Source organism: Puma concolor, chromosome E3, assembly GCF_028749965.1.
Source record: "Puma concolor isolate L17-30 chromosome E3, mPumCon1.1.hap2, whole genome shotgun sequence".
NCBI classification, from domain to species: Eukaryota; Metazoa; Chordata; class Mammalia; order Carnivora; family Felidae; genus Puma; species Puma concolor.
In genome coordinates this window covers 41,197,403-41,219,579 of record NC_141682.1, presented here as the reverse complement: position 1 = coordinate 41,219,579, position 22,177 = coordinate 41,197,403, and the positions used below count along the sequence as shown (strand labels likewise).

Sequence of the window (22,177 nt, the reverse complement as noted above, 5' to 3'; positions counted from 1 at the left end):
TGATACCAAGAATCTGGCTCCAGGGCAGAAGTGGGGAATTCTGTGTCTTGCATCAGAAGACTGACGTTGCCCTGTTAAGGGTTGGGGGCGGGGGGGGGGCACCTCAATGCAGGGCCCGGCCAGCCAGCCCTCGGTGGCAGCAACGGCCGAACGGGCACCGGGGCACGGGGCGCACGCCCCACAGGGCAGACCCGCGCGGCTGAGGAGTAACCTGCCGCGTCTCCTGCCCAGTGACTGCACTTCGTCCGCCCGCCGGGAGCAGAAGCGCGAGCAGTACCGGCAGGTGCGCGAGCACGTGCGCAATGACGACGGGCGGCTGCAGGCCTGCGGCTGGAGCCTGCCGGCCAAGTACAAGCAGGTGCTGCAGGGGGCGCGGGGCACGGGGTGGGGTGGGGAGGGTGCTGGGGCAGCCCTGCAGTGCCCCCGCGGCCCTTCCTGCCCGGGGCCGGCCCTCTGCCCCACGCCTCGCGCCCACGTGGCCGCTCGGCCTTGTGGTTGCAGCTGAGTCCCAATGGGGGCCAGGAGGACACGCGGATGAAGAACGTGCCTGTCCCCGTGTACTGCCGCCCTCTGGTGGAGAAGGACCCAACCATGAAGGTGAGCCGGCCCAGTCGGCCTGGCACATGGGGGTGGGCGGGAGCACCTGTCTCAGGCCCCGCCGCCCCCAGGGGCCAGCGGAGGGGACTGGGCTCCTGACCACACGACCCTTCTCCCAGCTGTGGTGTGCTGCGGGCGTCAACCTGAGTGGGTGGAAACCGAGCGAGGACGACTCCGCGAATGGAGTCAAGCCCCCGCCAGGCCGTGACCCTCTGACCTGCGACCGGGAAGTGGAAGGAGAGACCAAGAGCAATCACACGTCCCCCGAGAAGAAGGTCAGAGTGGAAGGCAGGGCCAGGGACACCTGCTTTGCTGCCGTGTGTGTACTCGGGCTGTGCCCGGCACTGGAGTCTTGTTGGGAGTGACAGAGACAGGATGACTAAGGCCAGGGCTGGAGACTGGGCTCATCTGAGGACCCACCCCCTGTCCAGGGCACGCGGGGCCTGTGCTTTGTCCTCCGCGGGTGGGGAAGTGTGGAGGCCCAGACGCTCTGCAGGCGGTAGGGCTGGAGGGGTCAGGCCACTGGGCGCATCTCTGTCCTTGTGAGCTGTGCACAGGAGGGCGGCATGAAATGATTCACCCACGGGTCCTTGTTCTGTGGCCTAGGCTGACTTGGGGGGCAGGGACTTAGACTCAGGAGCTCAGTTCTCCATGGGAGTGAGGCCACACATGCCAGCGGTCTTGGTAGAAAGTCCAGTCCTGAGTTTTTGTCGCCCTGCTACAAGGGAGGACAGCCGTCTCCCCTAAGGCCACAGGCAAGGTTATCTCCTGATAGAGTCCAGGTGGCCCCACCGCCCCATGCGGCTGCTGGTGTGGCCCGCACCCGGCACCAGCCCCCGTCTCCTGTGCCTCAAAACAGGCAAGAGAGCTCCCCGAGGTGGATGCCACCTCCAGCCGCGTGTGGATCCTCACCAGCACCCTGACCACCAGCAAGGTGGTCATCATCGATGCCAACCAGCCGGGCACCGTGGTGGACCAGTTCACCGTCTGCAATGCCCACGTCCTGTGCATCTCCAGCATTCCAGGTGAGGGCCAGCCCCGCGTGGACGCCCACACCCACAGCGCTGGGGTCTGTGCCGCTCCGCACGTGGCTGCGACGTAGAGGTGGCCCCGGCCTTGCTTGGGACATGATGTGGACACTCGGGAGCCTGTGGGGGTGTCCCCATTAGTGTTGTGAACAACTGGCGAGACCCAAGGTGAGGCCCACTCACCCAACTGGAAGGAGATGCATTGGGCCCCGGGACAGACGGAAATGTCAGTTGGGTGCTGAACGTGGACCTACTGGGGGGCCCAGCTCCCACTGCCCGGCTGCAGCAGGGAGAGCTGGGGGCCCCCCAGGCTTGGCTTTGCCGCACGCCAGCACCTGGGGGTGGCCAGGACCCTGCCGGGGTCCATTTGCTGAGATGACCTCAAGCTCCTCAGACTTCTTAAGGTTCTGTCATGTGACCACAGTCCTTTGTTCAGAGCCCGGAGTCTCACTACTCCACTCTCGCAGGCTTCCCAGGCCTCCAGGTGGTGGTGGCCTGCAGGCCCCCGTGCTGAGGCTGGGCTGGCCTGAGAGGAGAGCCTGGGGCCCACCTCCTCCCCCAGCACCCACACCGGGACAGGAGCCCTGGGTGTGGTCTCGTAGTAGGGGCTTCTTGGTGAGGAGTGACGGGGCGGTGACTCTCCCCCCAGCGGCCAGTGACAGCGACTACCCTCCGGGGGAGATCTTCCTGGACGGCGACGTAAACCCAGAAGACTCCAGTGCAGACGGTGTGCTGGCGGGTATCACCCTGGTGGGCTGTGCCACCCGCTGCAACGTGCCACGCAGCAACTGCTCCTCCCGAGGGGACACCCCGGTGCTCGACAAGGGCCAAGGTGAGTCTGGGCCTGAGCCCGGGCAGCTATCTTCTCTGCGCACCGCATTCCTCCCCACCGCCCAGCCAGCCAGGCTCACCTTCTCCTCACGCAGGGGAGGTGGCTGCCGTCGCCAATGGGAAGGTCAACCCAGCTCAGTCCACGGAAGAGGCCACAGAAGCCACGGAGGTGCCAGACTCTGGGCCCAGCGAGGCGGAGGCAGCTGCGGTGCGGCCCGGGCCCCTCACGGAGCACGTCTTCACTGACCTGGCCCCCACCCCGGCCCCCAGCACCCAGCCTGGCAGGTGGGCGATCTCGGGACGGGGCAGACAGAGGGGAGGGAGACTGGCAGAGGCGGGCGGGGACGGGCTTCCACAGGCCACCCTGGAGCCGCCATCCTTCCTGCAGCGAGAACGGGCAGGAGGCCGACACGGGGGGTGTGCAGCCAGAGCCGGAGCCCAGCGCAGACCCTGCGGGGGCCAGCACCAGCGCTGCCCCCACTATGTGGCTGGGAGCCCAGAACGGCTGGTAGGTGGGGCCCTGGGGCCGCGGTGGGGGAGGGTCCCCGGGCAAGCACCCCGCCCACCACGGCCTCCTCCCACAGGCTCTACGTGCACTCGGCTGTGGCCAACTGGAAGAAGTGTCTGCACTCCATCAAGCTGAAGGACTCCGTCCTGAGCCTGGTGTATGTGACCGCCAGCAGAGGCCAGGGCACGGGAGGGGCCCAGGGTGGCCTGGCCTCCACCCGCTCACCACCATTCCGTTCCAGGCACGTGAAAGGGCGAGTGCTGGTGGCCCTGGCAGACGGAACTCTGGCCATCTTCCACCGAGGCGAAGGTGAGGCCTGGGCCGAGCAGCCACCCCTGTGTGAGCAGAGCTGGGCCCCGGCCGGGTGTGAGCAGGTGTCTTGGGCTCTCTGCAGATGGCCAGTGGGACCTGAGCAACTACCACCTGATGGACCTGGGCCACCCACACCACTCCATCCGCTGCATGGCCGTCGTGTACGACCGCGTCTGGTGTGGCTACAAGAACAAGGTGCACGTCATCCAGCCCAAGACGATGCAGATCGAGGTGAGTGCTGGCGGCAGGAGGGTCTCCATGCAGGGGCGGTCAGCTGAGGTCACTCCCAACGTGCCTTCTAACAGGCACTGGGGGCTTCGTGGGGTCACGGGAGACGTGCTCGGGGAGACGACGTCACCGGCCAGGCTGCGAGTGCGTCTGTCCGGATCCCACCTGCTGCTGCACTCTGTGACAAGTCAGAGTGACACCACGTGGGCCCCACATGCCTCCCCTCGGCCACCCGGCCGTGCGCGGAGAGGGCCGGTGGGTGGCGACAGCTCCTCCTAGGAGCCTGGACCTTGAGGAGCAAAGCAGGCAGTAGAGGGGAAGTTGCAGTGACCCGGTGGCCGTGGCGGGGTCAGAGTACCCCCCCTGCCCCCACTGACGCAAGCTGCCGTGACTCCACAGAAATCGTTTGACGCCCACCCACGGCGGGAGAGCCAGGTCCGGCAGCTGGCGTGGATCGGCGACGGGGTGTGGGTGTCCATCCGCCTGGACTCCACGCTGAGGCTCTACCACGCCCACACCCACCAGCACCTGCAGGACGTGGACATCGAACCCTATGTCAGCAAGATGCTGGGTGAGGGGCTGCGACGGCTCGGGGGGCGGGCAGGGAGGGCCCCTGGCCCCGCCATGCTGACTCACCCCCCCCTCCCCCCCAGGCACAGGCAAGCTGGGCTTCTCCTTCGTGCGCATCACAGCCCTGCTCATCGCGGGCAACCGCCTCTGGGTGGGCACCGGCAACGGCGTCGTCATCTCCATCCCGCTGACCGAGAGTGAGTCACCCCCTCCACCGACGGCTGCTGCCAAAGGTCGAGAGTCAGGGCCGGGGTTGTGGGGCGGGCTCTGCCGGGCCGTACTGGGGGGCTGGGGTGCCTCCCGGGCTGCGGCCTTGCCCCGCGCCCCCCCCCCCACCGCCCCTCCCGTGACTCCTCTCCTGTCTCTTCCATGTTCCGTCCCCCCCATCTCCCCCAGCCGTGGTCCTGCACCGAGGCCAGCTCCTGGGGCTCCGGGGTAAGTCAGAGCACCTGTCTCCCGCCCCTAGAGGGAAGCCCCCGCTTGAGAGGCCCTGTGGGCCGAGGCCGGCCTCGCCCCTCGGCGAGGGCGCACTCCCACCCTCTGCCCCTCGCCCGCTAGAGATCTGGTCTCCTACTCAGGCTCGGGTCCTGGGGCCCTGCTCTCTCTCCAGCCAACAAGACCTCCCCCACCTCCGGAGAGGGGGCCCGTCCGGGGGGTGTCATCCACGTGTACGGTGACGACAGCAGTGACAAATCAGCCAGCAGCTTCATCCCCTACTGCTCCATGGCCCAGGCCCAGCTCTGCTTCCACGGGCACCGCGACGCCGTCAAGTTTTTCGTCTCTGTGCCAGGTGAGGAGGGGCCCGGCCCACCCCCACTGCAGGGCCGTGCGTGGCCTCCCTTCGGCTGCCCCGCTGAGGCCCCTGTGCCCCGACAGGGAACGTGTTGGCCACTCTCAACGGCAGCGTGCTCGACAGCCCGTCCGAGAGCCCCGGGCCGGCCGCCCCTGCCTCTGAAGCCGAGGGCCAGCAGCTGAAGAACGTGCTGGTGCTGAGTGGCGGGGAGGGCTACATCGACTTCCGCATCGGTGAGTGGGCGCTGCCCGGGTCAGCGCGTCCCCAGCAGGGCTGTCTCATCACCGCGGCTGCTGTCTCCCTAGGCGACGGAGAGGATGACGACACGGAGGAGAGCGCGGGGGACGTGAACCAGGTGAAGCCCTTGCTGTCCAAGGCCGAGCGCAGCCACATCATCGTGTGGCAGGTGTCCTACAGCCCCGAGTGAGGCTTCGGCTTCCGGCGCCCCTCCCGCCCGACGCCAACGTGTACATACGACCCCGCCCGCCTGCCCACTGCCCGCCCTGCAGGCAGCCCGGCGCCAGCCCCTCTTCTAACCTCTCAACCTGCAGCTTTCACCTTACGGCCGGGCGTCCCTGACAGCGGGCGGCAACGTGGGTCAGGGAGGCAGGGAACCCGGGTGGCGCTCTCACCAGGGAGGGGAAGGACCTCTCCAGACAGACGTGCTTTCCCCGGCAGCTTGTGGCCGGCCCCCCATCCCAAGTTCCCACGTCCCAGGGGCCCTTTGGGGCCAGAGCGAGGCAGGATCCCGTGGTAGGTCAGGCTGGGAGGAGGCCCCACAGGCAGCTCCCAGCTCCCCCCGGGGCCCCCCCACTTCCCGTGCTCCTGGAGCAGGAGGCAGGGATTTCCGCCCGCCAAGTCTTCCCAGCCGGAGCCCACTAGCCTTTGCCTGCTGCCTGAAGGGGGGGCCTGACCCTAGGGGGGGCCGGCCCAGCCACTAGCCTTCCCTGGACGCTCCCCACCCCGCTCCCTGGCACCCCGGGAACTGGCATGAAAGCGCGTGACCAGCCTGCCTAAGGCAGCTGCCCTCTTTCTGCTCGCTCTGTCGGGCAGGAGACCCCCCTGGCAGGAGCAGGCTCTGGAGTCCTACCCATCCCAGAAACCCCTAGGGTGGAATTTCTCAGGCTGCCAGGGCAAGCCCAGGCCTCAGGAAGAAGGGGGAGGCCCCTGGCCTCTCCTGGGGTCGGTCCTAAGATACAGGCTCAGCCTCAGGGTGACAGGGGAACTTGTCTGGGGACTGCCTCCCACAGTTTCCAAGGAGCCCAGCTCCCGAGACACACTCTAAGTGCCTAGGGCTGGCAGTGTGGCCGGCTCTGGGTGTGGATGGCCACTTGCTTTGAGGGGTGCCGCCCTGGACTGCTGCTCCCTGAACCTACTGGAGAGGGGCGCTGGTTGGGGCAGCCCCCGGCCCTGCTGCCCACCCACCTCCCACCAGAGAAGCACACATCTCCGGCAGCCTCCCCAGGAGCCCAGCCGGCCTGGCCACAGCCCCGTGCAGCTGCAGGCTTCCCCCCACCACCCTGCCACCCTCCACTGTGATGTACGTTCAGTCCCTTGTCTGTTCCCACAGGCCGTGCAGTGACTCGGGGGCTAGCTGGGTGGGTGCGGCTGGGGGGGAGGGGCTGGGCGGACATTCTCCTCAGGCTTTGGCCCTGCAAGCAAACCCACGTATCTGCTCTGTATGTAATAAATGTCTTAACACGTAGCTCTGTGTCCCTGGGCCCAGACCAAGGTGAGCATAAGCACTTCACTTTATTGTAAACAGAAGTGCCGGCCAGCCTCAGCGCTGGCCCGAGTGCGTTTCCAGGCGGGTCGCAAACCGGCCGGCCCCTGGGGCCCGCGGGCAGGGCTACTCGTACAGCCAGTGCCCGGCGCTGTCCTCCCAGCACAGCAGCTCGTCGCCGCGGAACCAGAGGGCGATCTCGCGGCGGGCGCTCTCCACCGAGTCGCTGCCGTGGATCACGTTCCTGCGGGAGAGCCGCGTGAGCGCCGGCGGCCGCTGGGGCGTCGCGACGGGCTGGGCGCAAGCTCTGGCGGCCTTACTTGCCAACCTCGACGCAGAAGTCCCCGCGGATGGTGCCGGGCGCCGCGTCGGCCGGGTCCGTGGCCCCGATGAGGGCCCTCGAGGCGCGCACCACGTCCAGCCCCTGCCACACCTGTGAGCGGGTCGGCGGGGTGCTCGGCGCGAGGCCAGGGACGGACCGCCCGCCCTCCCGCCCGCGGCCGGCACTCACCATGGCCACCACCGGCCCCGAGCCCATGTAGTCCACCAGGCGGCCGTAGAAGGGGCGCTCGCGCAGTTCGGCGTAGTGCTCACGCAGCAGTTCCTCCGAGGCCTGCGGCGGGCCGGGGTGGGGTCGGGCCGCGCGCGCCTGGACCCCCGCCCGCTTCCCCCTGCGCCCCGCCCCCGCCCTCCCTCACCTGCACCAGCTTCAGCGCCACCAGCTTGAAGCCTTTCCTCTCGAAGCGCCGCACGATCTCGCCCACGAGCCGCCGCTGCACGCCGTCGGGCTTCACGGCCAGGAAGGTGCGCTCGTGCACGCCGGCGCAGGCTGCGGGGACCCGCGGGGCGCGGCGCGTCAGGCCCGTCCGCCCCCCGCCTCTGCCCCGGCAGCCCGCCCCGGCCCGCGCCGCTCACCCGCCGGGAAGAGGTGGGCCAGCACCGTCAGCACCAGGCAGATCATGATGGCGGCGGCGGTGGTGGCAGCGGCTCGGACCGGGCGGGGCCTGCGCTTAAAGGGGCCGGGCCGCGGCCCGGAGGGCGGGCGCTGAGGCTCACGCCCACCCCCGGACCCCTGCGACACCTGCCGGGCGCTCCCCAAGCCCCAGACTCCTCCAACCCAGCCCCAAACTCAAAGAAACCACACCCCAAGGCTATGGCTTCTGCCTTTATTCGCGTGCAGTCTGCCCGAGTCCCGGCAGAGGCCGCACGCGACGGGGACGGGGAAAGAGCCTGGAAGGTACAGGCGCCAGCGCGAGGGCGGCACACGGCCAGCCCCGCCGCCCGCGGCTTCCCCCCAGCAGCCATCACAGAGCTGGGGGACAAAGGAAAGACACAGGGGCAACGGCCCGTCCTTTTCAGCACAAGTCGCCGGGGGGGCGGGTCGGATGCAAGCTCCCGGGGGTTCATTCTCGCTCTCACACCGGGGCCCAGCGCCGTACGCCTCCCCGACAGCCTGCGCGCTCTGGCGTTTTACACCTTGGCGGCCTTGGCCTTTTTCTTCGCCTCCTGTTTCGCAGGGTAGTCCCAGGGATGCTCTCGCGTCCTCTCGAGATTCAGCATGGGCTCCTCGGTGCTGGTGTCCCCGCTCTTCCGTCGCTCCGCTAGAATCATGGCCCGGAGGAGCGGCGGGTAGGGCACACGGCACTGAGCGTCCTCGGGTGGTGCCGGCGTGACAGCCGTGAAGGCCGCCTCCTCGTGCTTGGGCACCAGCCGCCAGTCGTGGTGCATGACCTGCGCGATCTCCCGGGCCTCGCTCTCCGTGTGTCCTGGGAAAGAGGGCCGGCGCGCATCGCACACACGCTCGCGGGGTAGGCTGCGGCCAACGGCCACCCCACCCGGGGCCCCAACGCCTCACCTTTGAAGGTCAGGATGCCCCAGGCCTTGCCGTGCTCCAAGTTCTGCAAAGCAAGGGCAGAGGGAGGGGGTCGGCTCAGAGCGCGCGCGCGGCCCCGGAGGCGGTGGCGGGGGACGGGGCGCGCGCTCGCACCTGCGCCGTGTAGTCGGGCCGCACGCGCGTGAGGCGCCAGTAGCACGGCTCGTCGTGCTGCCACAGCCAGGACTTGCGCGTCACGAGGCGGCCCAGGCCGAAGAGCGGCAGGCGGCTGAGCAGCTGCAGCAGGCTGCTCTCGCGGCGCACGTCGGCCCAGGCGCGCGCGGGCAGCCGGCGGCCCGAGTGCGGCCGCGTCAGCGTCTCGTAGTCCAGCGCATAGCGCTGCGAGTCGCGCGGCCGCTCCCGTTGCTCCCGCAGGGCCCGCACGCGACGGGCCAGCTCGGCGATGAGCCGCGGCCGCAACTTCTTCCGCGCCATGGTCCGCGCCCCGCCGACCGGAAGCCGCTCCACCGCCGCCGCCGGAAGCGGCCGGTGTCCCGCGCAAAGGCGTCCGGGCTCGGCCGGAAGCCAGTTGGAGGCCGGGCCGGCCCTGTCGCGGACGGATGCGGGGAGGGCGGGGAGCTCGCGCCGGGGCGGGTGTCTGCGGCGTCCCCCGACATGGGAGGTCTCGGACTCGGACGCCGAGGGCCCCGCGGGCGCGGAGGAGGGTGCGAGGGTGCCCGGCCCGGCGGAGGAGCGCAGGGCGGCGGCCAAGGCGCTGCGGCCCGAGCAGGCCCTGCGGCGCGTGGCGGTGCGCGTGGACCCAGGTGCGGGCGGGCGCGGGGAGTGGCCGCGGGACCCAGAACCTCCCCCTGCGGGCGCCCCAGGGGCAGCCGCATCCCCAAGGCCGCCTCCTGTACAGGAATTGGCGTGGGTTTCCTGGCGGGGACGCGTGTGGCCTGGGAGCGACCAGATGGTTGCCTCGCCCGCGGGGCAGGGAAGTAGTGACCGCTGTGTTCTTGCGGCCTTTCGCAGCCGTTCTGGAAGATGCTGGTGCTGGCATCCTGCTGGAGGCCCTGAGCACTCTGGGCTGTGAGTACCAAGTGGAAACCCAGCGTCTGGCCCGGAGCCTCAGGTGGACCAGAGCAAAGCCGGATTCTTGCCCCGGTACCGTGAGTGTCCTGGTTTGTAACAGAGTACGATTCTGGCCAGAGTGTTTTATGTGCGAGGCTTCACACACCCTGCACATTTTACAGATCGGTAAACTGGGAAGGAAGAACACTGAGTGGGTGGGGCCCAAACTACTGTGCTGGTAAGTTGCAGGGCTCCTGTCCTTAGAACCCCACTGGCCTTGGACCTGGCAGGGGATGGGACATGGGTTTTTTAGCAGAGTAGTTCTGGTGGACCCTGGGATTGACTGTGGCCAGGAGCCTCAGAGCCACCTGGGTGCCCCACAGGTGCCTTCTGAGGTGTGGGACGCAGGTGAACAGGATTTCCTGCTGCTCCTGGAGCCAGAGAAGTTTCTGCAGGGCGTCTACCAGCTGACCCAGGTGCTCTGGTGGGGGCGGTAGTCGTCCACAAATCTTCAGGGGCTGGGTTTCTTAGCGTGGGGGAGCTGTTCTGCATGTCTTCCTTCCCTGCTTAAGGAGAGAGGGTCAGACAGGGCATGCATGCAGCAGGCTGGAGTTCTCATCAGCAACTGTGGAGCTGTTGTGGGCAAGATGGAGAAGCCAAGTGGGTTCTTGGCCTGGAAGAGGGTGGGAGCCACAGCCATTTCCACAGGATGAGAGTCAGGATGAGGAAGGTTTCCCAGAGAAACTAGGGAGAAGTCAGAGGTGTTCAATCAGACTCTCTGTAGGTTTTGCTGTCTGTTGTTAGGTACTTGTCAAACGTGTCATATGCCAGCCACAGGGCAGGCTAGGATGCAGGGATAGAGCAGAAATGGGGGATGGGGACTCAGACTTGCTCTTTTCAGTACCTGGGACGTGCCCGGGCCTTTCACATGTTCTTTGCTTTTGCTAGAGGCGTAAAGCCAGTTTCCAACAGGAGCTGGCTGGGTGACCAGAGAGAGACTGTGCCTGTTTTTCCCAGGACCCCTCAGTTACTCCCAAGCTCGCTTTTTTTTTTCTGTCTGCAAACTGGCTGTGGCCTGGTAGCCCGTGGGTCCTGCCTGCCACAGCCTCCAAAACGGGTGTGTTCATCCTTGGCTTGCAGACCTGTGGCCCACCCTGCTCGGTACCGTGGATCTCTCCTGAGGGCTCCACCAGCCCCCACGTAGCCGTCATTGGGCTGGATGCCTACCTGTGGTACTGGTCACCCTGATGCCTTCAATAGGCCCAGCTGGGATGGGAGGGTTCAGGGGAAAGGTGGTGGCTTTGGGGGTGGCTGTGACACAGCTGCCCCCCTTCCTTGGGCAGATCGGGGAAACAGAACTGGAGGGTGGGAATGGCAGGGTGGCGGGAGCCGGAGGGACAGGCAACCTCTGCTCAGGTCTCACCAGCCCAGCAACATCCACGAGACGAGGCAGCCGGAGACTGCAGCAGTGGCCCGTACGGCAGTGGCACTCAGCTGGCCCAGGGTGGAGGAGGTGAGGGCTGGTTGGGTGGGGTGAGGTGTTTGGCCTTGGTCCTGGAGCTTGGACTGCTCTCCAAGGCCCCGCAGCCCCGAGTTTGGTCCCAGGCGGCATGTGGGGTTGGTCTCAGCTGGGTGTCCCCAAGGGTGACCTCCGCTGACGCACTCTGGGCTCACGTCCTCAGGCCCTGGTGCTCCTGCAGCTCTGGGCACACCTGGATGTGCTGCTGGTGGCCTCCTGGCAGGAGCTGAGTCGGCACGTGTGCGCGTTCACCAAGGCCTTCGCGCAGCGCCCCCTCAAGTGCGTGACCACCACCCTGACTGGTGGCTGCAGCCGGGAGGGGGGACGGGAGTGCCTGGAGAGGTGGTACCTTTCTGATAGCTTTGGGAGCGGGGCAGACTGAGGGCTTTGTTGAGCTTGGAGAGTGGGACGTTCAGAAGGTGAGAAGTTTCTAGAAGTTCCCCTGCATCCTTCTCTGTCTGCAGGCAGTTCCGGGAGTCCCGTGCCTTTTCCTTCTGTGTGGCTGGACGCTGGGCAGGGGGTGAGCGAGTGGCAAGAGATGGCACAGGGCTTCGGGGGGTCTGGTGGCGGCAGATCAGGCAGTTCAACCGGGTCAGCCCGGCCGTGGCCGATGCTGTTGTCACCGCCTTCCCCTCCCCCCGCCTTCTGCAGCAGGTAGGTCCCCCTGCCCCCCCCCCCCCCCCCGCCCCACGTTTGGAGCCAGGTCTCCAGGACCTGCCCTGCTCATCCCTGTGCCTGTCCTAGGCCTACAGGACCTGCAACACAGAGCAGGAGCGCACAGCCCTCCTGGCTGACCTCCCCGTGAAGACGGGCGATGGTGCGCGGCCCCGCAGGGTGGGCCCTGACCTTGCCCGCCGCATCTGCCTCTTCTTGACCACGACCAGTCCCGAGCTCCTGCTGGACCTGGGCTCCTGACCACGTCCGCAGGACCAGAAGGGGGTACGCCGCCTGCCCTGCCTAGCGGGTTAACTGGAAACTACCACAGGCCGAGGGAAGGGAACAGCGCTGCATGTGGGGGATGGGAGGGTGGAATGCTCAGTCGGGTCTGGCCCCCTGGCCCCGAAGGGGTGGTGCCGGGAGGAGCAGGACATGACGCTCTTGCCAGGAGCTGCCACGCTGGCTGGGGAGGGTGGCGGTGAGGTTCCCCTGCCCTGGGTCCTGTCCACGGCGGCTACGGGCCTGGTGCCCCAGCGGAACGGTCAGGAAGGGGAAGAAGCGGTAAGATGGGGTCTTGCGGGAGGAAAGACAGCCAGGGTGTCTCCTGGAAAGCACCGTAATGCAGCTGAACCTGATAAGGAAAGAGCCCCAGGCCTCGTCCCACCACCACTGCGAGGCGTTGCCCAAACGCCGAGTTTATTAGGGTCGTTTCAGCGTGGGACGGGAGAAACAGCAGCTGACGACATGCAAAAGGCAAGTTAAGAAAGAGCCCCGGCTGGCGGCAGCCGCGGTGCCGCCCCTGACGTGTGTCCTCCGCAGCCCACAACAGCCGCCCGGGCCCGCGGTCAGTCCCAAAGAGCCAGGACGGCCGCCAACACACCCAACGCAGGAAGCAGGTGCCCTCGGACGGTTCTGCTTTCAGGAGCGCAGGGCCTGTCCCAGCCTCGGGTGGCAGAGGGACGGACCTCAGCTCCGTCCTGTCTGCTGCCCTGGAGCGTGGCCCAAAAAGGGAGGGACGGAAAAGCAGTCTTCGTTGGAAAACGAGTTAGGTCCGTCGGCAGCGCTTCCTCTGGCAGCGCCGGGTCTCAGGGCCGCCGGGATCGGCCGTGACCTTGGGCGAGGGCGCGGGGGGCTTGTGGCGGCCACAGCTCATGCTCAGGACCCAGCCCAGCTTGTGGCGCAGCACCTGCTTCAGGCCGGGCGGCAGGGGCAGACCCTCCAGCGTGTCCCCGGAGTCGGGCCGCAGCTGGCGCAGGCGGTAGCAGCACAGGAACTGCAGGGACGTGACGCTGGCGCACGAGCGGATCACCTTCATGCTGCTCTTGGCCGCGGTGGAGCACACCATCGGGTAGAACTTCTTGTTCTGCAGCTTGGTGGCCGCCACGCCTGCGGGAGCAGGGAGCATAGCCTGAGCTCTGGCCCCCTGTGGGGGCTGCGTGTCCCCCGACGGCATCCGAGGACACGGACATCCCTGACGACTCTCGCGCCGGGATCCCGGCGCCTCAGGCTTCTGTGAGGACAGCCCCTTGGGGAGCCTGGGGTGCTTGGCCTGGGGCTCCAGCTGCCGGCCCCGGGGGCCCGGGCCCAGCCGCCCTCACCTATGCACTTCCTGTTCTTGAAGAAGGTCAGCGTGCCGTGCCAGGTGTCCAGGTGCACACCAATGATGGAGCCCTGGCCGAATCTCGACGAGAAGCTCATCTTGTCGCCCTTGTGGTGGAGGAGCCCTGGGGGGGGGGGGGGGGGCGGCAGAGGGGTGAGCCATGCCGCCCCGGCCTCCCGCCCGCCCCACCGGCCGCAGTGCCCCGCGCACCCGTATAGGAGAGGCCCCAGCTGTCCTCGTCCCTGCCGAGCAGGCTGCAGAACGTGTGGTGATACTTGTCCAGATCCACGTCTGATGTCCCGATGCCCACCATCTGGGGAGAGCGGGGCGGGCACGGGGGGTCAAGGGCCTACCAAGGCCCGCCAGCTGGGGAGGTGGGGGGCGGGCCTGGGCCCTGGAGGCACTCCTGCCCCCTGCCCCCCGGCTGCTTACCATGTCGGTGCCATAGACGGGAGAGGTCATCTTGATCTCCCAGAAATGCTGGCCCTCCCCCAGCTCCTTGGTGCCCCGGATGGCCGCCGTGCCGCAGCTGTACTCCGTGTGGAAGCTGACCTTGCGGTTGTCACAGCTCAGCAGGGTGGCCGAAGACTTATTCAGGTCATCCCACACCCAGTCAAAATCTGCGAAGGGGGAGGCCAGAGGCCAGGGCTGGAGGGCAGGCTGGCCCCAGGCTCCTCCCCGCCCCCCCCCCCCAGGGGCACCCAGGCACTCACGCTCATCTTCCTCGCCGCAGCGACAGTCCTTGCCCCGGTGTGCCGCGTGCAGGCTGTTGCAGAAGGAGGCCTCACTCGGACTGTCACAGTCACAGAAGGACTCCCCGGTCACGGGCACAGCGCTGGGGATGGGTGGCGGCAGGGCTGAGGACTCGGGGTCCGAGTCAGAGTCACTGTGCTGGGAGGGAAAGACTGGTTGCCCAGGTGTGGGGCACCGCCGCCCACCGTCCCTAGGCCCACGCGTCAGCGGCTCTAATGGCCCAGGAAGGGACGCGGGGATTTGGCCCCGGAGGGCTTCCCGGGTCTCCCACACACGCACTGCCCACCCTTGCCAGTGCCACCCACGGTGACCTTGGACAGCTCCAGCCTCCTGGCAGTGGCTTCAAGGGCTCCACCCCGTTCCCGCACAGCCAGGGGCTCTGGGCTTCCAGCTGATGTTGAGCCACCGGCCTGCTCCACCGCTCCTTGTTCTCTAAGCGGCCTCCAGGCTGAGGATACGCCGCAGCCCCACCCGAGGGCAGCCGGAAGCAAGGGAGCCCCAGGGCGAGGGCCGTGCCCCCGGGCAACAGCCGGACTCCAGCAGGTGCCCCTCGCCGTGGCAGTGCCCGCGCGCCCTAGCCACGTGATGGGGCACCCTGGAGCCCCGTGGCCCCATGCCACTTCTACAGTAGGAGAACACTGAATGGAGGCTTGGTCTTCTGCCTGAGGGGCCCAGTCATCAGGGCACGTGTTCCAAGTCTTGAAGGCCTAATGGTGACCCAGAGCCAGATCCTTCTTGCAGGCCAGTTAGGGGCGCTTTCTGTGCACAGGAGCTGTTCCTGTTCTAAAGACACAGGCCTTTCTGGACACCTGCCTTAGCTGTGGACTCCAGGCCGACCAGCAAGGGGCTGGGGTCCTGGTCCGGCCCCACCCTCCAACTCCCTCTCCCGGCCTCTGGGCCCTCCTCTCGCTCCCTGAAATGCCCTCCGCACAGCAGGCCGGCAGCCCCTGCTCAGACCCGGGCTGGGCCTGCCACACCTCAGCAAGCCACTGCTCTGAGCGGAGGCCCACAGCCTCCATCGGAGCCCACCAGGCAGCCTCCCAACCCCCCACAGGCCTGTCCGCTTTCTCCCACAGGGTGAGGGTGGTCCGCCTTTAGACCGCAGGTTCCGCATGTCACTTCGGAGAGGCTCTTCCGGCCCCTCCGTCCCCTGCTGTGCTCCCCGTCCCGCACATCTCTCTCCTCCCTTCTCCCACCAGAGTGGAAGCCCCTCGAGAGAACCCAGTCCCTGTTTCTTTTCTGTCACACTTGGGGCCACGGGGCTGTCACCCAGAAGCCGTGTGGTGGAGACCAGGCAAAGAGAATGGAAGTTTCAGCTACAGACCGATGCCAAAGGGAAACAGGAAGGAGACCCCAAGCACCCCACTAGCACGGAATGCTGATCCCCAAAAGCCAAGGCAGACTGGCTCTACTGGCCAGGGGCGGACTCTAGCCCCCTTCCCACTCGGTCAGCAGCCAGGGTCACAGACGAGAGCAGAACAAGGGAGAGGCGTGTTCGTCCTTCAGAGGTTCTCAGGGTGACCGGCCCACCCGCACAATCCAGTACTCCAGGTCCAGCAAGTGACAGATGAGCAGCAAATGTGTGTCAGATGCTGTGACCCGGCCCCTGAACACCTCCCGCATCTCCCAGTGATGAGCTGGTAAAGGCAGGGACTGGCAGAACAGACTGCTCTGGGTCACGTGGTCCAGGGGAGCCAGAGGCAGGACAGGAACGCAGGCCTCTGGCCTCTTGCTGGCTGGGGCAGGGAGGCCCTAGGAAGGGGCTGCCGCCCCAACTCAGAACTGCAGCCTCCAGGTCTGGAGGTTCCGTGGGGTTCGGCCACACTCACTCTAGAAGAGATGCAACCCCTTCCTCCCAGAACACCTGGCTGCGCAGGGGCAAAAGGGTGGGTGGCTGTGACATGGCAGACGTGAGTCGCCCAAGGATCATCCCTGCAGGAAGCCAGAGGGGACTCGGGGCAAAACCAAACCCCTGCCTAGGTCAAGGAGACTCAGGAAGCCCTCCGCAGTGCCCACCCAGCCAACAGGCACAACGGCCAAGCAGCCCTGCCGCCCCATCCCGGCCCGGCTGTGGCTGGCGCGGTGAGACTCGGGTGCGTCAGGCACCCTGCACCCCAGTCAAGCCACTCTGTGGACGGCTCCTGGCTCCTGGCCTTCCTGGAGCTCTGGAGTTGCCAACGGAGGAAAGGTGCTGCAACTTTGGCCTCCAAGAATCAGAAGTCTTCCTACACACACGTGTGCATATGCATAAACGTCAAATGCACATCTGTCCAGGCAAGAGCACGCGCGTTAGGGTAACGATAGCTACCTTTGGAAAACGGTCAGGTGAGTGGAACAGAGAAGCTTTTGTTGAACAAACTGACAGAAAATAGAAAGCACAGAGAAGGATACAGCATCTGCCCTGGGTCCTGTCACCCCGGGACCGGTGGGTCCTCAACCGAGATAAACTGCCTGGGTGAGCACAGAGCACCCGAGAGGCAGGAGGGCCCGTCCTCTGCCCTCGGGCGCATCTTCATCTTTCAGTCTGGGCTCAGGCAGTGCCCGTCCTGGGCGTCTCAACCCTTCGGTCCAGCCATGTCCACCTCCCCCGCTAGGACCTACCTGCCCATCTGAGTCGTAGCCCCAGTTAGCGCTCCCCGCCAGAGCCACGGCCCGGGCATCCGCATCTCGGCGAGCTGCACTCAGGACAAAATGCCAAGCTGTGCTGCTGCGAGGACGCCTGGCCATGGTGGACAGGATCTGGAAGAAAACCCAGGTTCTGAGCCAAGAAGATCTGTGGCACCAACTCCCACGCTCCGTCCTCAGCCAGTGGTGCCAGGCCCATCTCAAGGTGGCCACTCTTAGGAGCCACGTGTGTGCCCAGCCAGGGCTCTGGAACTCTTCCTGACCTCACACCTCCCTCCAGCGTGCAAGCACCTTGATAAAAGACAGACAGACAGCATAGAACACCATCCAGACACCCATGACTCCCGAGTGTGGATTTCAGCCCCTCTCCGAGCTCAGCCTACTGAGCCCAGCTGTCCTGCCTGCGTGTCCCTCAGGCATCTCAAACCTTGTCTGGCTCCTCCTCTGTTGCCCAGTTTGACAAATGGCATCTCCAACCGCCCAGTTCCTCATGCCAGACCCACCGCAGTCATCCTGAACACCCCTTTCCTTCCTTGGGCGGTAGCCTAACAGCGTCACAGCACCTCCAAGGCGTGGCCTGAACACCTCTCCATCCCTGCGGTCGCCCGACTTCCCAACCACAGCTCACCTTCCTTCTGGCTCCTCCCACTCCACTCATTACAACCAAGGTTGTGTTCGGAAACACAAATCCTAAAAATTAAACAACCCTTAAAAAGCCCTGAAACCCCTCCAGCCTTGCATCATTAACAGAGAACGCAAATTTCTGCAACACCTTCAAGTTCGCCTGTGCTTCCCCAAGCCGCAAGGGCCCCGTTGCAGTTGCTAGCCCTGCCCTGCCCTTTGCCCGGAATACCCTCCCCTCCCGTGCTGGGCTCGCAGGTTCCTTGCCGGCTTCTGTAACCGTCCCGGCGGTCCCCTGCACCGAGAGCTTCCGGAGCCCAGGCGTCCCCGCCCGTTCGGCGCAGGTGGCGGCCCCGCCGCAGCGGACAGCAGGCGACGCGCTCCCGACCCGGTCCTCGCGGGTGTCCGCTGCCGCGCGGTGGCGGAAATTACGACGGGGACGCTTGGCACCGCCGCCCGCACGAACAAAGGCGCACCGGGGCCTCCCGCCGCCAGCGGAACCGCCAGGCCAGCGGGTGCCGCCGGCCGCCGCTCACCTGTCGCCGCCGCCGCGTTCCGCCGGGCGGCCGTGACCTACTTTCAGCTCCCGAACGAGACGTAAACAATCCCCGCCCCGCAGCCCGCCCCCCGCGCCGCATTGGCCCTGCTGCCGCGGCCGGGTGTTGGCGGGCGCTGGCGGCCCGGAGCAGGGGGCGGGCCGCGCGGCACATGTTTCCTGCCGACAGGATGCTGGGCCTGTCAATCCTGACTCGACACCCCTATTGGTCACATCTCAAGCCGTCGGGGAGAGGGCCCGTGCGCCCGTTCGGCATAGGGCGAGAAAGGGCCCAACACGGAAGTGAGTCCATCTCCGGTTCGTCGGACGCACCGCAACGTGCGTGCACCTTACGTGGGACGTGATTGGCTGAGTGCCGCGCGAGTGGCCCTATCAGGACGGCCAGGGGGCGGGCGCTGCGCGCTGGAAGCGGAAAGCGGCCGCGGGGCGCGGCGGGATGGAGGCGGCGGCCGGTGAGCGCCGGGGTCCTCGGGAGTGGGAGGGTCCGGCGCGCAGCTGCGGGGCGCGGCCCTGGGTTTTCAGCCCGCGGGCAGGCAGGTGACGGGCGCGGGGTCGCCGTACTGCACCCCGTGCGTCCGATTCGGGGGCCTGCTGGTGCCGGAAGGTCGGAGGCTCAGGTTGTAACCGACGTACTGGTAGAGTTCTGGGTTAAGCGGGGGTCCTAACGCGAACCCGGACGTCTCTTCTGGTTCTGCGCGAAGTACTAGGGTAACTTTCTAAAGGTCCCCGCTGAGGAAGAGAAGTGGGGCGGGGCGGGGGGTGCAGAGGAGACTTTCCGTAGCGGCGCTTTGCCGCGCGCGGCTCGAAGTCGTGCTCGGTCCGGTCCGAGTCCTCGGGGCAGACCTGGGGCAGGCACTGTGTGCTTTTGTGACAGAGACCCGCCAGAAGCCGGGCCAGTTGTCCCTCTCGGTTTTTCTTGTGGAGGCTTTGCAGGTGGGGGCCTTTGAACCTACCCATGGAGCGTTGAGCAGGGGGGTGGTATCAGTACCGTTGTTTGTGGAGCCCGCCTGAGGACCCGGGCTCGCAGCGACGGTGGTGGGGAAAGTCGCTTGTCGGACACCGGGCAGGAGTCTGGATGGCGAGGACCAGAGGGCGCTGAGGTAACAAGAGAGTGTCGCACAGGGGTTGCGTGGATGCGGATGGCAGCCCCTGGGGGTGGCAGGGGTGGGAATGGTGAATACTCAGTGACATTTCAGGCTCCCTGAAAGGAGAGGGAGGCTGAGGCAGAGTGGCCAACGGCCAGCAGGGATCCATGGTTGTTGGACCCGGGCCCTCATGGGGAATAGCCAAGGATGCAGGTGCAAACTGTGGCCACCCTAATGCACGTGGGGTTTAAGGACCGGTCTGAGTCAGAGAGCCGGTTCTGGTCCCCCGGAGCCAGAAGCGTCCTTCCCGAGAAGAGGACGCTGGGCACCCACAGGTCCGTCCTAGGAGCGGGGGTGGGGGCCGCCCCAGCACAGACGCACCTGCCGTCTGTCACGATGAGCCGATCCCCCATCGTCTTCCACGTTTGCCTGTTTTCCCCTGGAGTCAGCTGGGAGCCAGCAGCCCCGCGGCTCATCGACCACGTGCAGGCCGCGTGTGAGCGAGCTCACAGGTGTGCAGCGTAAGGGGCGGCTCGAGGCCGGTCAGTCCCGCCCCAGCGGCCTGGCTGCAGGCAGGGGCTGTGGTGGCAGCATTCAGAAAACCCGAGGGTCAAATCTGGGGCTGGGCGACTGGAAGACCTTCCGCCTGGGGTGTTTGCTGATGTCAGGGTGAGGGGGCAGGTCTCAGAATCTGGGGCGTGGGAGGTGCTTGGCGACCCCTCGGTGAGTGAGCCTTGAAGGGCGCCTGGCACTGAGGTCCTCTGCCCTCCTCCCTTCCGGCTAGAGGCTGGAAACCTGGCAGGCGTCCAGCACATCATCCTCGTGCTCTCAGGAAAGGGGGGCGTCGGGAAAAGCACCATCTCCACGGAGCTGGCCTTGGCCCTGCGCCATGCAGGCAAGAAGGTGAGCACCCCCCAACCCGGCCACGGCGCGGGCGTCCCTTCTGCCCCTGCCTCGGGAGCCCCCTGCGCAGTGTGGACGTCCCGCTTCCTTGCAGGTGGGGATCCTCGACGTGGACCTGTGTGGTCCCAGCATCCCCCGCATGCTTCGGGCACAGGGCAGGGCCGTGCACCAGTGTGACGGCGGCTGGGTGCCCGTCTATGTGGACCAGGAGCAGAGCATCTGCCTCATGTCCGTGGGCTTTCTGCTGGAGAACCCCGACGAGGCCGTGGTGTGGAGGGGGCCCAAGAAGAATGGTAATGGCCGGTGGTAATGGCGGGCGGAGGGGGGCGGCCAGCCTTCCTACTCGCCTCAGCTGTTCCCAATAGAAAGCGCAGGAACCGCGGGCCCTCCCCACGTTGTTGGGTAAAGCAGAGACTCCCACGGCAGGCTCCCTGTTTCCACGACGGTCCTGCTGCCCACCTGAGCCATCAGGCCGGTGCAGGGGATGAGGGCAGGAGGCCCCGGTGAGGCTGGGCTCTGGGGTTTCTGCCCCAGCAGGCTGAGCGCGGGGGCTACTTCGGGGCGTGCCTGTGCGGGCCGTCGCTGCAGGCCGCCTCACCTCCAGCTGCCAAGGCTTGAGGTGCACCCGGGTCCGGGCACCGACACCCTCAGGAGCGTCACGGGTCCCGGCTAAGGCCTGAGCAGGAGTGTTGGGGGCACGGGAAGGAGCCTCCCTGCCGTGCGGTGCACTTCCGTCTCCCAGAGGAACGGCTTGCTGTGCTGTCCTCGGGCGGCCCCTCTGCTGGAGGCTGGCTGCTGGCGAGGGACTTGGAGAGGCCCCCGTGAGACCCTGGCCTCACCTGCCCCCGGGCCTCCCTGGGTCGCTACAGCGCTGATAAAGCAGTTCGTGTCGGACGTGGCCTGGGGGCAGCTGGACTACCTGGTTGTAGACACGCCACCGGGGACGTCTGATGAGCACATGGCCACCGTGGACGCCCTGCGTCCCTACGGTCCCCTGGGGGCCCTCGTGGTCACCACACCCCAGGTACCCCGTGAGCTCCTTCGGTCTCCTGGAGGTCTGGGACCCTACACCCAGGGCTAGGCAGAGTCACCCGCTGGCCACGGTCCTCTCTTCCTCGGTCTCAGGCGGTGTCCGTGGGGGACGTGAGGCGGGAGCTGACCTTCTGTAGGAAAACAGGGCTGCGGGTGCTCGGGGTGGTGGAGAACATGAGCGGTTTCGTCTGCCCACACTGCGCGGTGAGTCGTGGGGACTTGGCGGGGGTCAGCAGCCCTTGAGGGGGTTGGGCCGGCTGGGACAGCCCGGGACCTGCCCCTCGGCGTGGGGGAGCCGACGGAGGGAGCAGCACGTGTCTGTTGTAGGAGTGCACCAGCATCTTCTCCCGGGGAGGCGGGGAGGAGCTGGCCAGTCACGCCGGAGTCCCCTTCCTGGGTGAGTGTGTTGCGGCCCCCGTTGGCCCTTGGGCTGGCTCTGGGAGCCCCTCTGCGGGGCCCTCCCCGCCGCCCTCACGGCCCCTCCCCTGCCGTCTCCCTTCACAGGCTCTGTGCCCCTGGACCCAGAGCTCACTAAGAGCCTAGAGGAGGGTCGAGACTTCATCCGGGAATTTCCTGAGAGCCCAGCCTTCCCTGCGCTCCTGTCTATAGCCCAGAAAGTTCTGACCGAGGCGCCTGCTCGCGTCCCCTGATCGAACCCTCCCCCCCCCCCCCCGCCGGCCCAGCCGCGCCCCCCCTCCACGGGCCTCCTGGCCAAGTATATGCAGACCCAAGCAGAAGGGTGTGGGGCCAGCATTCCCTCCCTCAGCCCTGCCCCTGGAGCCAGTCCGGTGCTGCCGTAGCATCTGGACAGCAGAGCGGCTGACAGTGAGTGGTTCCCCCAAGTTGGCCCGTGGCAGGGCCCAGGGGGATGTGTGGGGTCCCGGTGGCCTGAGCTCTCCCTGGCTGGCACGTTCCCACTTGGTCTCACGGTGCTCAAACGGCAGCCGTCTCCCCCTGGGCCCCAAAGCCCACGTGCCTGGAAAATCGTTGGGGCCTTTGCTGTCCTCGGGACTCCTGTGACAGAAGGGGGGTGGTGACAGAAGAGAGCGTGTCGTGAGGTGTTAAGCTTGTCACTTCAAAGGAACCCACAATTAAATGTTCTCTCCTCCACCCCTCACCGCGGTGACAGGTCTGATGCTTCCAGACTCTCCTGTCCCGGTCCCGGCTCTGTGTTTGCATGTTGCGCACTTCTCAGCAGGCACCCCGGCCCCGAGCCCCCTGGATACATTTGGGTCAAGTGTGGTGGCAGCACGTGGAGGGCTTGGTGATGGCGGAGAGGCACGTGCGTTGGGGGAGGCTTAGCCCCTCCCGCCGCCTCCCGCCCCAGGGCCCAGGGCAGAGCTGAGAGCAGG

At 66.8% G+C, this 22,177-nt stretch overlaps 6 protein-coding genes across 31 annotated transcripts in view; 3 read left to right on the top strand and 3 right to left on the bottom strand.

The window, feature by feature from the left end:
* The window catches only part of MAPK8IP3 (mitogen-activated protein kinase 8 interacting protein 3), a 48,119-nt gene extending 41,547 nt beyond the window's left edge, over window positions 1-6,572 (top strand). For 17 of the 18 annotated variants that reach the window (XM_086691619.1, XM_086691617.1, XM_086691616.1 and 14 more), the window contains 16 exons: window positions 232-358; window positions 502-597; window positions 717-872; window positions 1,457-1,622; window positions 2,275-2,457; window positions 2,552-2,741; window positions 2,845-2,964; window positions 3,041-3,121; window positions 3,206-3,273; window positions 3,359-3,507; window positions 3,904-4,075; window positions 4,158-4,271; window positions 4,471-4,509; window positions 4,685-4,864; window positions 4,951-5,100; window positions 5,173-6,572. In XM_086691619.1, coding sequence (XP_086547745.1) covers window positions 232-358; window positions 502-597; window positions 717-872; window positions 1,457-1,622; window positions 2,275-2,457; window positions 2,552-2,741; window positions 2,845-2,964; window positions 3,041-3,121; window positions 3,206-3,273; window positions 3,359-3,507; window positions 3,904-4,075; window positions 4,158-4,271; window positions 4,471-4,509; window positions 4,685-4,864; window positions 4,951-5,100; window positions 5,173-5,294 — 2,113 coding nt within the window. In that variant the 3' untranslated portion in view covers window positions 5,295-6,572. The remainder of the gene's footprint in view (window positions 1-231; window positions 359-501; window positions 598-716; window positions 873-1,456; window positions 1,623-2,274; window positions 2,458-2,551; window positions 2,742-2,844; window positions 2,965-3,040; window positions 3,122-3,205; window positions 3,274-3,358; window positions 3,508-3,903; window positions 4,076-4,157; window positions 4,272-4,470; window positions 4,510-4,684; window positions 4,865-4,950; window positions 5,101-5,172) is intronic. The other variant, XM_086691615.1, reaches the window with a different exon arrangement.
* A 28-nt stretch (window positions 6,573-6,600) lies between these two features.
* On the bottom strand, window positions 6,601-7,684 carry NME3 (NME/NM23 nucleoside diphosphate kinase 3). Its single transcript, XM_086691639.1, has 5 exons — window positions 7,506-7,684; window positions 7,289-7,419; window positions 7,102-7,203; window positions 6,911-7,023; window positions 6,601-6,834 (listed from the first exon to the last, which is right to left on the bottom strand). Exons 1-5 carry the CDS (start codon window positions 7,549-7,551, stop codon window positions 6,717-6,719), a joined length of 510 nt encoding a protein of 169 aa, XP_086547765.1. The 5' UTR covers window positions 7,552-7,684; the 3' UTR covers window positions 6,601-6,716.
* A 58-nt stretch (window positions 7,685-7,742) lies between these two features.
* MRPS34 (mitochondrial ribosomal protein S34) lies at window positions 7,743-8,898 on the bottom strand. Its single transcript, XM_086691638.1, has 3 exons — window positions 8,578-8,898; window positions 8,446-8,488; window positions 7,743-8,356 (listed from the first exon to the last, which is right to left on the bottom strand). Exons 1-3 carry the CDS (start codon window positions 8,896-8,898, stop codon window positions 8,061-8,063), a joined length of 660 nt encoding a protein of 219 aa, XP_086547764.1. The 3' UTR covers window positions 7,743-8,060.
* EME2 (essential meiotic structure-specific endonuclease subunit 2) lies at window positions 8,867-13,534 on the top strand. Of its 5 annotated transcripts, none has more exons than XM_086691625.1 (8): window positions 8,867-9,227; window positions 9,436-9,572; window positions 9,858-9,950; window positions 10,615-10,706; window positions 10,891-10,987; window positions 11,157-11,272; window positions 11,458-11,647; window positions 11,738-13,534. In XM_086691625.1, the coding sequence occupies exons 1-8, from the start codon at window positions 8,867-8,869 to the stop codon at window positions 11,906-11,908; spliced, it is 1,257 nt and encodes a 418-aa protein (XP_086547751.1). In that variant the 3' UTR covers window positions 11,909-13,534. The 5 variants fall into 5 exon arrangements, with proteins under 5 accessions (XP_086547751.1, XP_086547750.1, XP_086547753.1 ...); XM_086691624.1 differs by having other exon boundaries at window positions 11,157-11,335; XM_086691627.1 differs by having other exon boundaries at window positions 11,157-11,335; window positions 11,746-11,920.
* SPSB3 (splA/ryanodine receptor domain and SOCS box containing 3) lies at window positions 12,330-18,053 on the bottom strand. Of its 2 annotated transcripts, XM_086691623.1 has the most exons (7): window positions 17,786-18,043; window positions 16,605-16,742; window positions 13,964-14,141; window positions 13,683-13,870; window positions 13,461-13,563; window positions 13,249-13,374; window positions 12,330-13,036 (listed from the first exon to the last, which is right to left on the bottom strand). In XM_086691623.1, exons 1-7 carry the CDS (start codon window positions 17,957-17,959, stop codon window positions 12,696-12,698), a joined length of 1,248 nt encoding a protein of 415 aa, XP_086547749.1. In that variant the 5' UTR covers window positions 17,960-18,043; the 3' UTR covers window positions 12,330-12,695. The 2 variants fall into 2 exon arrangements, with proteins under 2 accessions (XP_086547749.1, XP_086547748.1); XM_086691622.1 differs by having other exon boundaries at window positions 13,683-14,141; window positions 17,786-18,053.
* Window positions 18,054-18,067: 14 nt separating this feature from the next.
* On the top strand, window positions 18,068-21,942 carry NUBP2 (NUBP iron-sulfur cluster assembly factor 2, cytosolic). Of its 4 annotated transcripts, none has more exons than XM_086691636.1 (8): window positions 18,227-18,257; window positions 19,340-19,402; window positions 19,675-19,793; window positions 19,888-20,086; window positions 20,723-20,817; window positions 20,919-21,029; window positions 21,153-21,222; window positions 21,330-21,942. In XM_086691636.1, exons 1-8 carry the CDS (start codon window positions 18,242-18,244, stop codon window positions 21,473-21,475), a joined length of 819 nt encoding a protein of 272 aa, XP_086547762.1. In that variant the 5' UTR covers window positions 18,227-18,241; the 3' UTR covers window positions 21,476-21,942. The 4 variants fall into 4 exon arrangements, with proteins under 4 accessions (XP_025772588.1, XP_086547762.1, XP_025772586.1 ...); XM_025916801.2 differs by having other exon boundaries at window positions 20,663-20,817; XM_025916803.2 differs by lacking the exon at window positions 19,340-19,402 and having other exon boundaries at window positions 18,068-18,257; window positions 20,663-20,817.
* The last annotated feature ends 235 nt before the right edge of the window (window positions 21,943-22,177 follow it).

Bases quoted from the DNA above. Each gene is read 5' to 3' on its own strand.
- NME3 (XM_086691639.1), bottom strand. From the start codon at position 7,551: ATGATCTGCCTGGTGCTGACGGTGCTGGCCCACCTCTTCCCGGCGG. The intron at 7,420-7,505 runs GTGAGCGGCGCG...GGGTCCCCGCAG, and splicing joins GGCCCACCTCTTCCCGGCGG to CCTGCGCCGGCGTGCACGAG. The intron at 7,204-7,288 runs GTGAGGGAGGGC...GGCCCGCCGCAG, and splicing joins TGGCGCTGAAGCTGGTGCAG to GCCTCGGAGGAACTGCTGCG.
- EME2 (XM_086691624.1), top strand. From the start codon at position 8,867: ATGAGCCGCGGCCGCAACTTCTTCCGCGCCATGGTCCGCGCCCCGCCG. The intron at 10,988-11,156 runs GTGAGGGCTGGT...TCACGTCCTCAG, and splicing joins GCTGGCCCAGGGTGGAGGAG to GCCCTGGTGCTCCTGCAGCT. The intron at 11,336-11,457 runs GTGGTACCTTTC...CTCTGTCTGCAG, and splicing joins GGACGGGAGTGCCTGGAGAG to GCAGTTCCGGGAGTCCCGTG.
- MRPS34 (XM_086691638.1), bottom strand. From the start codon at position 8,898: ATGGCGCGGAAGAAGTTGCGGCCGCGGCTCATCGCCGAGCTGGCCCGT. The intron at 8,489-8,577 runs GTGCGAGCGCGC...CTTGCTTTGCAG, and splicing joins GGCCCGACTACACGGCGCAG to AACTTGGAGCACGGCAAGGC. The intron at 8,357-8,445 runs GTGAGGCGTTGG...CCTCTTTCCCAG, and splicing joins GGGCATCCTGACCTTCAAAG to GACACACGGAGAGCGAGGCC.
- SPSB3 (XM_086691622.1), bottom strand. From the start codon at position 17,959: ATGTGCCGCGCGGCCCGCCCCCTGCTCCGGGCCGCCAGCGCCCGCCAA. The intron at 13,564-13,682 runs GTAAGCAGCCGG...CGCTCTCCCCAG, and splicing joins CCGTCTATGGCACCGACATG to ATGGTGGGCATCGGGACATC. The intron at 13,375-13,460 runs GTGCGCGGGGCA...CCCCCCCCCCAG, and splicing joins CTGGGGCCTCTCCTATACGG to GGCTCCTCCACCACAAGGGC.
- NUBP2 (XM_025916801.2), top strand. The intron at 19,403-19,674 runs GTGTGCAGCGTA...CCTTCCGGCTAG, and splicing joins GCGTGTGAGCGAGCTCACAG to AGGCTGGAAACCTGGCAGGC. The intron at 19,794-19,887 runs GTGAGCACCCCC...GCTTCCTTGCAG, and splicing joins TGCGCCATGCAGGCAAGAAG to GTGGGGATCCTCGACGTGGA.